Source organism: Terrapene carolina, unplaced genomic scaffold (assembly GCF_002925995.2).
Source record: "Terrapene carolina triunguis isolate 2854851 unplaced genomic scaffold, T_m_triunguis-2.0 Scaffold194, whole genome shotgun sequence".
Classification (NCBI taxonomy): domain Eukaryota; kingdom Metazoa; phylum Chordata; order Testudines; family Emydidae; genus Terrapene; species Terrapene triunguis.
Window position 1 is genome coordinate 618,925 of NW_020664545.1, and position 13,761 is coordinate 632,685.

At 41.5% G+C, this 13,761-nt stretch overlaps 1 protein-coding gene across 1 annotated transcript; it reads right to left on the reverse strand.

Annotated features, from left to right (window-relative positions):
• Positions 1-289: 289 nt before the first annotated feature.
• Positions 290-12,976, reverse strand: HAUS8 (HAUS augmin like complex subunit 8). The gene is made up of 11 exons (XM_026654981.1): positions 12,932-12,976; positions 12,754-12,815; positions 12,306-12,361; positions 11,683-11,788; positions 9,946-10,059; positions 8,583-8,665; positions 7,153-7,227; positions 5,860-6,018; positions 4,709-4,850; positions 3,862-4,003; positions 290-1,315 (listed from the first exon to the last, which is right to left on the reverse strand). The coding sequence occupies exons 1-11, from the start codon at positions 12,958-12,960 to the stop codon at positions 1,195-1,197; spliced, it is 1,089 nt and encodes a 362-aa protein (XP_026510766.1). The 5' UTR covers positions 12,961-12,976; the 3' UTR covers positions 290-1,194.
• Positions 12,977-13,761: the final 785 nt, after the last annotated feature.

Here is a 13,761-nt window from a genome sequence, read left to right on the forward strand (position 1 = left end):
ACCCTCCTGGTACTAGGCCCAGACAGAAGGCACCCCCATGAAGAGATGGGATCCCAGCCAGGCTGCTCCTGGATGAGTTTCAATACCCAGACTGTGCAGTGGAGACACATTTGAGAGATCTAGGGGGAGCACGAGAGAGTGACACAGAGCAGCTCTGAACGGTGCTATAAAGGAGGACAGACCCTTCTGCAGCAGCTTTTATACATGGACTTTCCATACAGGACATGATGCTGTAGCTTGCTCCATTACAAAAAACTTGTAGAAAGTAATAATATGGGGAAACAGAATAGACAGTTCAGGAAATAAGTTTATTTTACATTTGTGTGTATTTAAAGGGCTCTGGGAAGTTGTACACGACCTTCTCCAAGACCTGGCAAGAGTGAACTGTACAATAAGGCCATTAGTGACAAGAGTAAGTTTTAGAAAGATATATTAGATCTCCTTCCAAACAAAACCTAACCTATTACAAAAGAAGTACTAAGATACAGAACAAGAATTTAAGCATGAGGTTTTCAAGCTTTGCCAAACACAATATTACAGGGAAGTCAGTGATCAGTTCACCCCCTTCAACATCATTTGATTTAACTACCACAGAGTGATAGCCATCTCTCTGGACTTTTCCTCTTGCCAAATCACATAGGAAAGGGGCGATCAGACTTCCTGCTACACTTCCTCACTGAATGACCAGTGCACACTGCATTACCTCAGGCATCCCTCTTGCAGGCTACTGTCAATAATGCACAGTCGCATACACATTTGGTCCTGCAACTACATATTGACACAGTGACCTCTGAGCCACATTTCCCTTGGGAAGAGATCTCTTGCCCTGCTGCAGCTGAGATGAGGCACAAGGAAAACAAACAAATTGGATGCGTGCACTGAATGTGTCAACAGTAACATTTCCTATAGCTCTTACTCCACATTTGAGCATTTAAGTGACCAACCGACAATGAGCTTCCACAAAGGATGTAGGCCTGAGGGTTTGAGTCTAAAATGAGGGACTCATGCCATGTTGGTTCAGTTATAAGAATGTTCCACATCATGTCTCATGAATGTATTATAATTATCATACGTTTAAGTGAGGAAATGTACCAGCCAGATGTCCTTAACTTTATTCTGTTTTTTTGTGCAGCTCCCTGGCCTTGGTTTAGCATCCACAGGTGTTCAAGTCACTAACTGAGGAACATTTCAAAGCTAATCGAAGTACCAGTGTTTCAGGGTCTCTATTCCATGGGTCTCTTCACAGACTTTTTGGTTATGCAAAGAAACTTCCTTACTGACTTCAAAGGACAGGTCCTGTACTTGCTTGAAGCTCCTGCAAACAAGTCAGACAGACTACAATTAGCCACGGTAATTGCTTTAACTTAATTAAATGAGCAGTAAAGTGGTAGAAGATGGGGATTTGCTTACCAATATAGCAAGAACTTGGGGGTGTTGTACAGGGAGAGGTCCCTGGGTTCAGTCATGAGCAGGCCTGTGAGTTTTTCCATTTCATGTTATTTCTAGGGCTGTCAAGCGATTAAAAAACTAATCATGCTGCTAAACAATAGAATACCATTTATTTTAAATATTTTTGGATGTTTCTTACATTTTCAAATATATTGATTTCAATGACAACACAGAATACAAAATGTACAGTGCTCACTTTATTTTTGATTACAAATATTTGCACTGTAAAAAACAAAATAGTATTTTTCAATTCACCTCATACAAGTACTGTAGTGCAATCTCTTTATCATGAAAGTTGAACTTACAAAGGTAGAATTATGTAAAAAAATAAAAAACAACAACAACAACAAAAAAAAACCCTATTCAACAATAAAACAATGTAGGCTCTGAAGTCTTGCAAGTCCACCCAATCCTACTTCTTGGTCAGCCAATCACTCAGACAAACAAGGCTCGTTACAATTTGCAGGAGATAATGCTGCCTGCTTCTTGTTTACAATGTCTCCTGAAAGTGAGAACAGGTGTTCGCATGGCACTGTTATAGCTGGCGTTGCAAGATATTTACATGCCAGATGCACTAAAGATTCATATGTCCCTTCACGTTTCAACCACCATTCCAGAGAACATGCTTCGATGCTGATGATCGGTTCTGCTTGATAACGATACAAAGCAGTGCGGACTGATGCATGTTCATTTTCATCATCTGAGTCATATGCCAGCAGCAGAAGGTTGATTTTCTTTTTTTGGTGGTTTGGGTTCTGTAGTTTCTGCATCAGAGTGTTGCTCTTTTAAGACTTCTAAAAGCATGCTCCACACCTCGTCCCTCTCAGATTTGGACGGCACTTCAGATTCTTAAACCTTGGGTTGAGTGCTTTCGCTATTTTTAGAAATCTCACATTGGTATCTTCTTTGCATTTTGTCAAATCTGCTGTGAAAGTGTTCTTAAAACGAACATGTGCTGGGTCATCATCCGAGGCTGCTATAACATGAAATATATGCAGAATGTGGGTAAAACAGAGCAGGAGACATACAATTCTCCCCCCAAGGAGTACAGTCACAAATTTAATTGACGCATTATTTTTTTAACGAGCATCATCAGCATGTCCTCTGGAATGGTGGCCAAAGCATGAAGGGGCATACAAATGTTTAGCAAATCTGGCATGTAAATACCTTGCAACACCGGCTACAAAAAAGTGCCAGGCGAATGCCTGTTCTCACTTTCCGGTGACATGGTAAAATAAGAAGCAGGTAGCAGTATCTCCCATCAATGTTGAAAAACTTGTTTGTCATATCCATTGTCTGAACAAGAAGTAGGACTCAGTGGACTTGTAGGCTCTAAAGTTTTATACTGTTTTGTTTTTGAATGCAGCTCTGTAACAAAAAAAAAAATCTGCATTTGTAAGTTACACTTTCACGATAAAGAGATTGCACTTCAGTACTTGTATGAGGTGAACTGAAAAATACCCTTTTGTTCATCATTTTTACAGTGCATATATTTGTGAACAAAAATAAAGTCTGCACTGTGCACTTTGTATTTTGTGTTGTAATTGAAATCAATATTGAAAATGTAGAACATCCAAAAATATTTAATAAATTTCAACTGGTATTCTATTGTTATAAGTGTGGTTAATTGCAATTAATTCTTTTAATCGCAATTAATATTTTAGTTAATCGCGTGAGTGAACTACGATTAATTGACAGCCCTAGTTATTTCAATTCTAGTCTGCTTCTTGGGGGAATATTTACCCTACTGCATTATGTCCCTCTCCCACCTCTAGTGGAGGTTCCAGCAGCAAGCCTTTACTGAAGTGGTGACTCATGTGGTATAGCAGGGGAAAGAAATTGGGTCCAGGATCCTCCCAGGGACATACATTGATGCAGAGGGGAGGTATAATCCATTACTTGAGCCTCTTTGCAAAGCCATATGGAAGAATGGGAGAGCAGAGTCATGGCCTTCTTCGCATTCTTGTTCCTGAAGACAGAGTGCTGCAGCCCACACTGCCGATCCCTGCAACCCACACCCCTGATACCTGCTGCTGTCTTGTCTTTCAGGACTTTAGGACTGCTAGCCTTGGTTGAAATTTGTTTGGAGGAGTCATTATGTGTCACACTAACCACCCCCTTCTGTGATCCTTTCTCAAAGGAAAGATGTTTTCTTCATTGCCTTCTGTGCAGGTAGATCTTTGGGGGTGGGAACGAGGGAGTATATGGGTGTGTATTTCTTGTTCTGTAGGGGAAGGGGTAAAATCTGGCCATTCGTGGCCAGCTCTAAACAAGGGTACAGGAGCTAGGCTTAGTGGCACTAGCCATTTCATATATAGATTGTCTGAAGAGGTTATAGGACCCACAGATTTTTAAAGAGATTTTAAGATCTGTTATAGAACTCTGGAGTCTTCAGCATGATTTTGTAAATACCTTTCAAGTTCTGCATCCATTTTGAGAGCAACTTCCTTAAGTTCTTTCAATACTGGGAATGCCTTTGAATTTTCTTCCAAGTAGCCAGGCGCAGCTTCCACCAAAAGACTTTGTGTGACAGCTAAATGCTTTTGTAAATCCTCTACGAAAGAGCAAATGTTACAGCTATTATCACTGAATGTACAGTGGCACCTGTTAATAATATACATTTTAAAGATGTCAGCAGCTTGAGTGGTCACCCAAGAGCTTTAAGAACAACTGAGCGTACTGGTGAACACACAGCCTTCAGGAAAAGGCAACAGGAGCATATTACTATGAGAGCAAAATTGTCTTGAATTACATTAGGACTAATCACAGCAGGAGACTAGGTAACTCGCTTAATTCCGTTTGGGAGATTAGTAGGTTCTACAGAAAGTTGACAAGCCAAGACCATGTATTGCTACAACAGGAGCGCAAGCTCCATTTATTCAGAATTCCTTGGCTAGTTATATGTTGCTATTGATACATTATCCAAATGTCAAACCTTGCAGATACTTTCAGTAATAATGAACCCTCTTATAAATGCTACACAAATGCTCTTAGTTTAGTGTGCTCTGCTCTTCTTACAGAAAAATAAATTGGATGGATGCAGCTTATTAACTAGAGATGAGAAAATATTCAGACAAGGCAAAACTTGGGACTAACGTTTCAGTGTCCCCTCCATAGAAAATCCAAAGGCAGCGAACAAGAGACATGCCATGAAATTAACAAGATTATAGTTACATTTCAAGTCACAGAATTACAAGAGTCCAGTATACTGAAAAAAAAAAAAAAAATGCAAAATCCTGCTAATTTGGAGTTTTCATACCCAAATATGTGTGTCTATTTCCTTCTATGTGAATGTTCTTCATGGGAAGCTCATGTCTAGTGGTATCCAGGGCAGTCGCAAAGGTTTTATACTCCTCCTTAAACTGTTCACAGACAGTAAGAAGAGGAGCAAGGACTTCAATCTGGAAAGAAAAAGGGACACATGATAACCCAGCACCTCAGTGCAGAGGAGCACTCTGAAAGAGCAGACAGAATGTGTTATCTGGTTTATCTTAAAGAATAAAGTGAGATTTGAGTCTAGTTCAGTATTAAAAAGATCATCAATATGGTTTAAAGAAATCAACAAATTCTGTGGCTGTATTATCACATACTCCTATTTTTTAAAAGTGCTACCCCTCCATGTTTGAGAAGGCCTGCTCCAATATCTGTTTCTTCACTTCCTCTGTTTGGAAGTGCTGCCAATGCAGAAAATAAACTGAAAAAATGAAGATGTTTTGTTCTAACCTGTTGGGGTAGTTCTAAAGGGATGCTTAAATCACTATTAGAAAGGCTCTTGGTGTTTGGTTATTATAGTTTTACAATGTGTTCCCATTAAGTGATGTTTTAAAAAAGTTCCCTCAGCTACCACTGCCAAGGTGGAGCTGCTGCCACCTATCCCAATGCATCAAAGTCCATTGCAGTTTTCCTTATGCTGATCCCATGCCGCAAAACAGAAAACACACTGTAAGGAGATGCCATTGTGTCACATCCCACAACCCAGGAGGTGATTAGTGCTTCTGCTCTGGCCCCGATAACTGTAGTAGCCCAGGATGTTTGGGGCCAGATGCTGTGCTTCACAAGAGGTGTATCACAGAAGACTAAAAGATGTTAGTGTGGCTTTAAGCCTTACATGCCTCAGATTATGAGCTGCTCTGGTGACTGGGGCACTATCACCTCCCAACAGCTCAGAATATGCTCTTGCTCTGCCTTCAGATCTCCATGTGTTTCCTCCAGTCCATACAAGAGAGGCCACCAAAGCAGGTGCTATAGGTATTCTACCCCCTTTACATTGCCTGAGAAGCATAAAGTGCCACAGCAGGGTTCAAATTTGATGCTTTTTTGTTTGAGGCACAAAATGTACCAAAAGGCCAAAGGTTGCTTCTTCAGAGCACTTGCAAACTGCAGGAGAAACATGAAGTGTGATAAACTAACCTGTTTATCCAGCACTTCTTCAAGCTTCTGCTCTCTCTTCTTGAGCAATAGTTGGCGTTTCAGCTCATACAGCTTTTTTTGCTGTTTTTCCTTTTCTTCACACAATATTGATAAGTTTCTTTCACCTTTCTCCTCCAGCTGGGCAATATTTTTTTCTATCTATGAAATCCAAGAATGTATTTGGAGCCAATATTAAACCACAGCTAAGTACTTTAAGGGTTAAGTTATTTCCAAAATATTTTTAGAGAGAAGAGAGATTCAGACAAGCTTGAATTCAGAAGTTAACTCACTGTATGCGGTGATTTTCCTGTACCTTATATAGTTACTAAAATGCTATTATATTCTGTAAAGGAAGATTCTCACCTCCATGATCATTTACTACAGCTCCCTGAAGTCAAGATGGCATCTAGTCTATAAAGGGCAAACTTAGGAAGTGTGCAAAGGTAGAGGGGAAAAACAATTTATCTGAGTTTTCAGAGGGAGATGTGTCATATGCCCTACTCATCCCCTCTGACATGACCATCCCTTCTTCAAATGTTTTCACTGACTTCTCCTCACCTTCTGTATCATATTCACCCAGGTCTTCAGAATCCTGTACCAGTCTCAACTCCCCACCTTGTCCACTTCACTCCAGCCAAGTCAAACATTTAACCACTCCCCTATGTCATCAGGTCCCTTATTTCTTCACCTTCCATGCAGCCTCTAATACCAAATCCCCCACCACACCCCATTTGACTCTACTCTCTCCTCCAAATTCTCCCCCAAACATTCTTCTGCCATTAGGTTTATAAGCTATCATATCATAAGAAACAGCTATGTAAATCTGTATCATTAACCTCAGTGACTACCTAAGCCTATTGCTGAATCACTTGTCCTCCCATCCGTATTCCCCTCCCACTATGGCGCTCTCCCTCCTTAAATCATCCTAATTTAGATTGTAATCTCTTGGGAGCAAGGGCTCAATACTTTTGTCTATAGTATATAATGCACACTTATACCACTGCAAAAATAAGAATAGTCATTCAAAGCGTGCACTTCATCTGGAAATTGGAGGCTCCTCCCAACTATCTCAGCAGCTTTCTCACTCTGATTATTATTTAAATGAAGTGCATGGAATGCTGTATATGAGGAAGTGTCTGAAGTGAATCACAATTGCATAACCAAGGATATCTGAAGCACAAATTTAACTTGTGTGGGGCAGAAAGGTTGTTTCAGTTATATTTAGAAAGTTTTCCAATAGTCTATGTTTTTTGTAGCTCTAGAATACGAAACATTTGACTATTTGTATCTTACCTTCATTGATGCATAGTTTAATAGCAATGCCTGAGATTCCAACATCCCAATCACATCATCAGGATCAGAAGATTTCTTAAGAAATCAAATTTTTTTTAAATCAATGGTAGCACACATTTAGAAATTAAATACAAACAAGTATTTCTAAACTAAAGTTTGAGTCTGTGTTCGAAGTAGCATCTCTGATCATTACAGGTATATTTGCAAACAAAGTCTGTCCTGTTATCACCAAGTGTCAACTACACACAGACTATTGTTTTTTTAAATGTATTTCTTAATAATGGAACATTTCTCACTTAACAGCATGGAGGCTAGTTATCTTTGTGTTATTGTTCTTTTATCATGTCACCTTACCTACTGTATTCTCTGAAGGATTCACAATACCGCTAGAGGATATGAAGTTTCTATGCTGTGTTGGATGAATCGTTGTCAATGTAAAAGGGACCTCAGTTTAATTTTCAAGTACTCTACTATACAAGTCATGGGATGCAAGTAGCCTACATGCATATTTGTGAACATTGGGACATCATTAGAAAGCATGGGTAAGAGCACAGCAAGGTGAAGAATTAACTTGAAGACTAGCCAAAGTAAGAGTAGAGTCTAAGAAGAAATGGAAGCTGGACTCATACAATGGAGTGCTGGTGGTATACAAATCAAATCCCCACCAGCAGAGACCATGTGAGCCTTTACTAATTGTACTTGGTCACACTTTAGAGGACAGATATGCTTGGTGACACACTAAGGTGAGGCCTCCATCCCTGTAGTGACATGAAGAAAGCACCATAGTGGATTATACATTCTCTATTCCTCCATTCAAAATGATATTGGATACTCAAGGTGATACTTCACTATACAACATGGCAGCTGTCAGAACAAAGGATATTTTGATGCTTTGATAGAAATTTTAGAATGCTTAGGATAAGGGTGCATTTCACCGGCAAAATGCAGATCTTTTTCCTTAAAAAGGAATGTAAAATTTTACATATAGAGCTGAGGTTAGCCCAGTATAAGTAGGTCCAAACCTAATGAGCTTTACAGCCATGGCTGAATTTGATCGATTACATTTCCTTCTGTGAGCATTTATCAGGCTATTTTTAGCAAAGCTGTTTGTACCCAATGCTTTTAGTTTTATTGGCAGCTTCTTTATTCTAGTCCTTTGGGAACTACTGCATGCAATATTAACCCACAAGCCCTACAACAGCTCTTCAGCCTATAGTAGTCCTTAGTGCTTTCAAGATGACAACACTCTCACCACCACAACACACTACAGAAACACTTGTTACCACATGGTTTCTGGGGACAAGTCTTCATTCCTCCATGGAAGTCTTAACTCTTGCTGCCAAAGTTAATGATGAACAAAAATCCTTATTCAGTACATTCCCAGTCAATACAGCGGTGTCAATTTCCAGCTAATTTAAAGTGTCACTTACTGAATTCTGTTCTTTTTTTCGTGTTCTTGATTCTGCTCTGAAGAGAGACTTTGAACCAGGAATCTTTTTTAAGAGACTTTTGTCTAAACCACAAAAGAAAAAAAAATATATGAAAAATAAAAATCTGTACACACACAGCGCTTCTCTGCCAAAATGCTTTGAGTGAGACAATCAGCTTCTTAAAAAAAGACAGTTTTAATATGATTTTATGCAGGGTGGATAAAAACTGATTTAAAACTTTTTAATCAGATTTTATTTTATTTAAAGTAAGTTTTTTTTTAAATGACATCTGAATTTAATACAAAATATGTGAAGATCTAAAATTATAATCTCTTAAAACATTTAAATAAAAAAATAATGCTGACTCCATGAGCCTCTAGCATAAACTGAGTTAAAGGCTATTTTTCCATGTAAAGAAAGAAGCTTCTCTGATTCCAAGGTCAAGCTTTATAAATATGGCACAATGGATCATGTACGATATTAAGGGGTTGTTTTGTTTAACAGAAATAAATTTTACATACGGTCTTGTGTGTTTAAATTCCAGTTACCATCCTAATGCAGCTTGACACAAATCATGAGCAAAAAGTTAGTCACCATTTTTTAACATACTAAAAATGTACAATTAATAAGAATCTGAAAATACTCAGCTATGCATTTACTTAAATGAATATATATAGTTATAGTGTACCTTCCTAGGTAGCAAAAATACATATCAAATCTAGTGTAAAGGCCCTATTTAGTTGTAAATCAACATCTTTTAATGGTTATATCATTGAGAACGTACCTTTCTTTAGAAAATAAAGGAAGTACAAAATGGAAGAGGATTAAAATCCATTATTTAAATCAAGTCTTTTCATTTGGCGATTTAAATTGCTGATTTTAAATTGCCTTGATTTAAATCAATCCACACTGATTTTATCAAGGGAAGAAAGAGCCCAAGCAGAAACATTCTATTCCTGGCTCTGATACTGACTCGATGAACATGGCCATACCAACTTTTCAAAACTGGCCTCTAATTTTAGGTGCCTACCTTCGAATACCTGGGGCATAATTTCCAGAAGGGGTGAGCGCTTACAAAAAATTCAATATGTTACTACTAATCAGAGTGGTGGATGCTCTGAAAATCAAGTCCTAGGAATTTAGAAGTAGGGCACCCCAAAAATTGAGGATTTGAAAATTAGAGGCCACACTTAAAAATTTAGGCCTCACCTCACTATGTCAGTTTCTCCAATTGCAGAATGAGGGTAATAGTTTACCCTCTTTTGTAGTATGCTTGAGATCTTCAGAAAAATGTTAAATACCATTAACATTCCTTTTAACATCATTGTTAAAATTAGAATGTGAGTTAAAGGAGAAAATTTACCATTAATAGCTGAGAGATCCAGGTCAGGTCGAGCAATTTTATGGCCCTCTAATAAAGTGGACTGCAAGTCATCTTTTCCCAAGATAGTACGATTTAGTGTGCTAGGGGCAGTGCCTGTAGAAACATACGTTATTTTAGTGTGGTAGAACATAAGTGAGCAGCCCAGAACACCTAGTTCTGCAAGTTCACAAGCGCTTGCACAATAGCTCTTTTTTTTTTTTTTTTTTTTTTTTTTTAAATAAAACACACCACAGAAAAGTGTCATCTGGATATTGCCACCTTTTTTGTCTTCCAAAAGTCAACAAACATAGCAGGTGTAACTTGCTGCAGAATTCCTTTTAGTTGGGGTTCAACTTGTTCAGAATGCTGCTATCTTAGCCATTTCATAGCTTGCCAACATGAGCAGAACCCAAATGAAGTAAAAGGTAATGTATATGTGATTAAAGCTCTACAGAAGTAACGCTGAATTAAAATAATTTTAAAATATTCCTTTCCCACATTACCAGACTAAACTGGATGATCACCTGGACAAGTACTCAGACACTGAGAGTCACATACAAGATCATTGTACAGACATGTAGATTTGCAACATTACTAGTGATTTATATGTTGTGGGGTTTTACTGTTCATTCGTCTAGATCTATACAAAAAATTAGAGAAGTATTTTTGGGTATTAAAGTAGCAGCCCAATCCATCTACAGAATGACAGGTATCTGCTTATTCTAGAGAATTAATATGGTGTTTCATTTCTAGATAGATTAGTTCTATATTCTCTACACATATTACATTAAAATACATTAGTATTAAGTATCAATGACAGGAGTCACAATGCTGCTATATTGTCAGATAAGGGGGAAAAAAGCTTTTGTAGGCCTCTAGACTATCTAGTCTATGATCTTTAGATCAGAGGTCTCCAACCTTTTTACGCCCAAGATCACTTTTTGAATTTAAGGGCAACCCCAGATCTACCCTACCCCTTCCCTGAGGCTCAGCCCCTTCCCCAAAGCTCCACCCATTCCACCCCCCCCTTGCTCGCTCTCCCCCACCCTCACTCACTTTCACTGGGCAGGGTACGGGGGTTTGGTTGGGGAGGGGGGTGATGCAAGCTCTGGGCTGGGGCCAAGGGGTTCGCAGTGTGGGAGGGGGGTCAGGGCTGAGCCTGGGGCAGGGGTGCGGCTCCAGGAGAGGTGTCAGGGCTGGGGCAGGGACTCAGGGTCCAGGAGGCGGCTCCTGCCAGGCAGCACTTTCCTGCAGTGGTTCCTGCTGTGGCTGCCGCTAAAGCAGGGTCTCTGCCTATCCCGGCCTTATGCCACTCCTGGAACAGGCCAACGCGCTCCCCCTGGGAGGGCACACGACTCCACGCTGCCCCTCTCAGCAAGCCCCGCCCCTGCAGCTCCCATTGGCCGGAAACGGGGAGCAGTGGCCAATGGAAGCTGCAGGGGCAGGATCTGCAGGCAGGAGCAGCCACAGAGGGAGACCCTTCCCCCCCACCTGGGCCATGCTGGCCACTTCCGGGAGCAGTGTGCTGCCGGGGCAGTCAGGGAGCCTGCCTTAGCAGCAGCCCCGCTGCACTGCGGGAGATCGCGATCAACTAGGAGATCCTCTAGGATCGACCAGTTGATCATGATCGACGAGTTGGTGGTCACTGCTCCCGCAGTGATACTACAGCAGCACAGGTTGAGATAAGTCCATAAAGAATAGTTTTGCTAAACACACACACAAAAAAACCCCACTTACTTGTGGTGGCTTTGCATTTCTGAAAAAGACCTTTTCTTCCAGTTGGGGTTTCCCCTTTTTCAGATCTTTTTACACCAGACACTACAGAGGAATTTGCTGAGGTATTCTGCCAACCAGAAAACAGAAAATATTCCAATTTAATAATGAGTAAGAGGTGTAATGTCCTGTCTTGGCTCCTACTTCATTACAGAATTTCACTAATAGACAGATAATTTAAACAAACAAACAAAACCAAACCCAAAACACTGCCTTGGGGCATCACAATGCTTTGCAAAGTCACATAAGAGGCCTGGGCTTGGCTTTAATTCCTTATCCTGATTTTTCTCTCTGGGACTTGGTGAGAGCTCATAAGAATGCAGCAGGGAACTCTCAGTGACTGGGGTTAAAGAAACCCATATTGTTTAACCAATAGTACTAGGCAGAGTGGATGAGCTCTTACAGCGTCAGAGGCTGCCAAACATATTTCTAAACCATAGTCTAGTCTCTTTAAAAATATTTGTTTTTCAGTTGACGCCTGATATATTTCACTTTTTAAAATTGCCTTCTTCAATCAGCTTTCGTTTTATTATCTTAGAGGCCAGCATTTTTTTTTTTAAAGCAGGTAATTTGAAACCAGACTTAACCTTCCCCACAGGTTTTCTATCATATTGAAGGTAGCGAGCCTTCACAACTCTTCCACCTGAAAAGAAAGGGGAAAAAACGAAATCTGACCAGCAATAAGACTATTTATCTCCATCTAAATTACACCAGTCTCAGCACCGTGGCGACTAAGCATTTAGGCAAACGCAAGACATAACGATATAAATTATAACCGATGAATATTTTACTAGTGGGATTTCCGGCTCGTGGTGATTATTAACCCCTTATTTAGCAGGAGGAGGCGGCCGGGAGGAGCTATACACGCGGGGCGGCCCAATGTCCCCGGTCACAACCCGCAGGACGCGCTGGAGGGGGAGGAGAACGGGCAGCGGCACGGAGCCGACACAGGTGTCTCCGGGGAAGCAGAAATCGGCGGATTTTTACCTACGGGCCCACCCGGTCCCTATCGCCCGCCCGCCGCGCTGCCCCTACCTTTAGGCCTCGCCCCCGCGCTCCCGTCCGGCTCAGCAGCTCCCTCCGCTCCCGGGGGCGCCCTACGCAAACACGGGCACGCGGTCAGCGCACACTCAGGCGGGGCGAAGAGCCCGCTCGGGCTCGGGCTCCGCCCCGGGGAGAAGGGGCAGTAACGGGGACAGCGCCCCTCACTCACCCCGCCGGGCTTCCCGCCGCCGCCATCATCCCAGTCAAACTTGCCGCGCAAGCGCTGAGCGAGGGACGCGCTAGCCCCATCAGCGAGTTCATAACGGAGCCGCTAGAACGCCCACTTCCGAGCCTCGCCCCCTGCCGGCTTGGAGGGGAAAGGCAGACGCAGCTATTTCCCGCCCCTGCCACCCCACCCCAAGTCCTTGCAGGGACCTTGTACCTTCGCCCCCGGGGGACCGCGGCCAGTCGCTCGGGGAGCCAAGGTGGGCAGTAAGCGCAGGACAATACATTCACTGGGACCCTTCATGGCCTCGCTGGGGCACCAGAAACCACTCCCTGCTTATACCCTGCCAGCCAGGGTCACCCATCTGCAGCAGGCCATGATCCAGTGGTTCCGACCCTAAATGTAAAAATTATGAGTCAGCACCCGGCAAATCATGAGCTAGGCTTAAAAATCGTGAGCTAAAATATTAATTGTTTCTTTCTTTCTTGTTTCTGAGTCTTTGGGAGTAGGGGGTAATACTGTCAAGGTTTATCTGCCATCACAAGTACTAGGGGTTTACCTTTTTTTTAAAAATAAAAGCTCAGATTCTCGTATATTATTTTGACTCCAGCATCTGGGACTTGAAGGGAAAAAACCTAATTATCATGAGATTCATGTTAAAATTGTGAGAGTTGACATCACTGCAGATCTTTTAAGGCTCCTATTTTGGCCACCCTTTCCTGCAACTGGAACCTCTCCCGTGTAACAGAGACGTAAAGGGACGGAAGTGAGGATGAGACACTAGGCACCAGCAAACCAAGAAACCCAGCACGTTTTCAGGGCAGTTGCGCTCT

Coding starts and splice junctions, on each gene's coding strand:
- HAUS8 (XM_026654981.1), bottom strand. CDS start 12,960: ATGATGGCGGCGGCGGGAAGCCCGGCGGG. Junction 12,816..12,931: donor GCGGCGGGAAGCCCGGCGGG/GTGAGTGAGGGG, acceptor GTGTTTGCGTAG/GGCGCCCCCGGGAGCGGAGG. Junction 1,316..3,861: donor ATGGATGCAGAACTTGAAAG/GTATTTACAAAA, acceptor ACTTGTTTGCAG/GAGCTTCAAGCAAGTACAGG.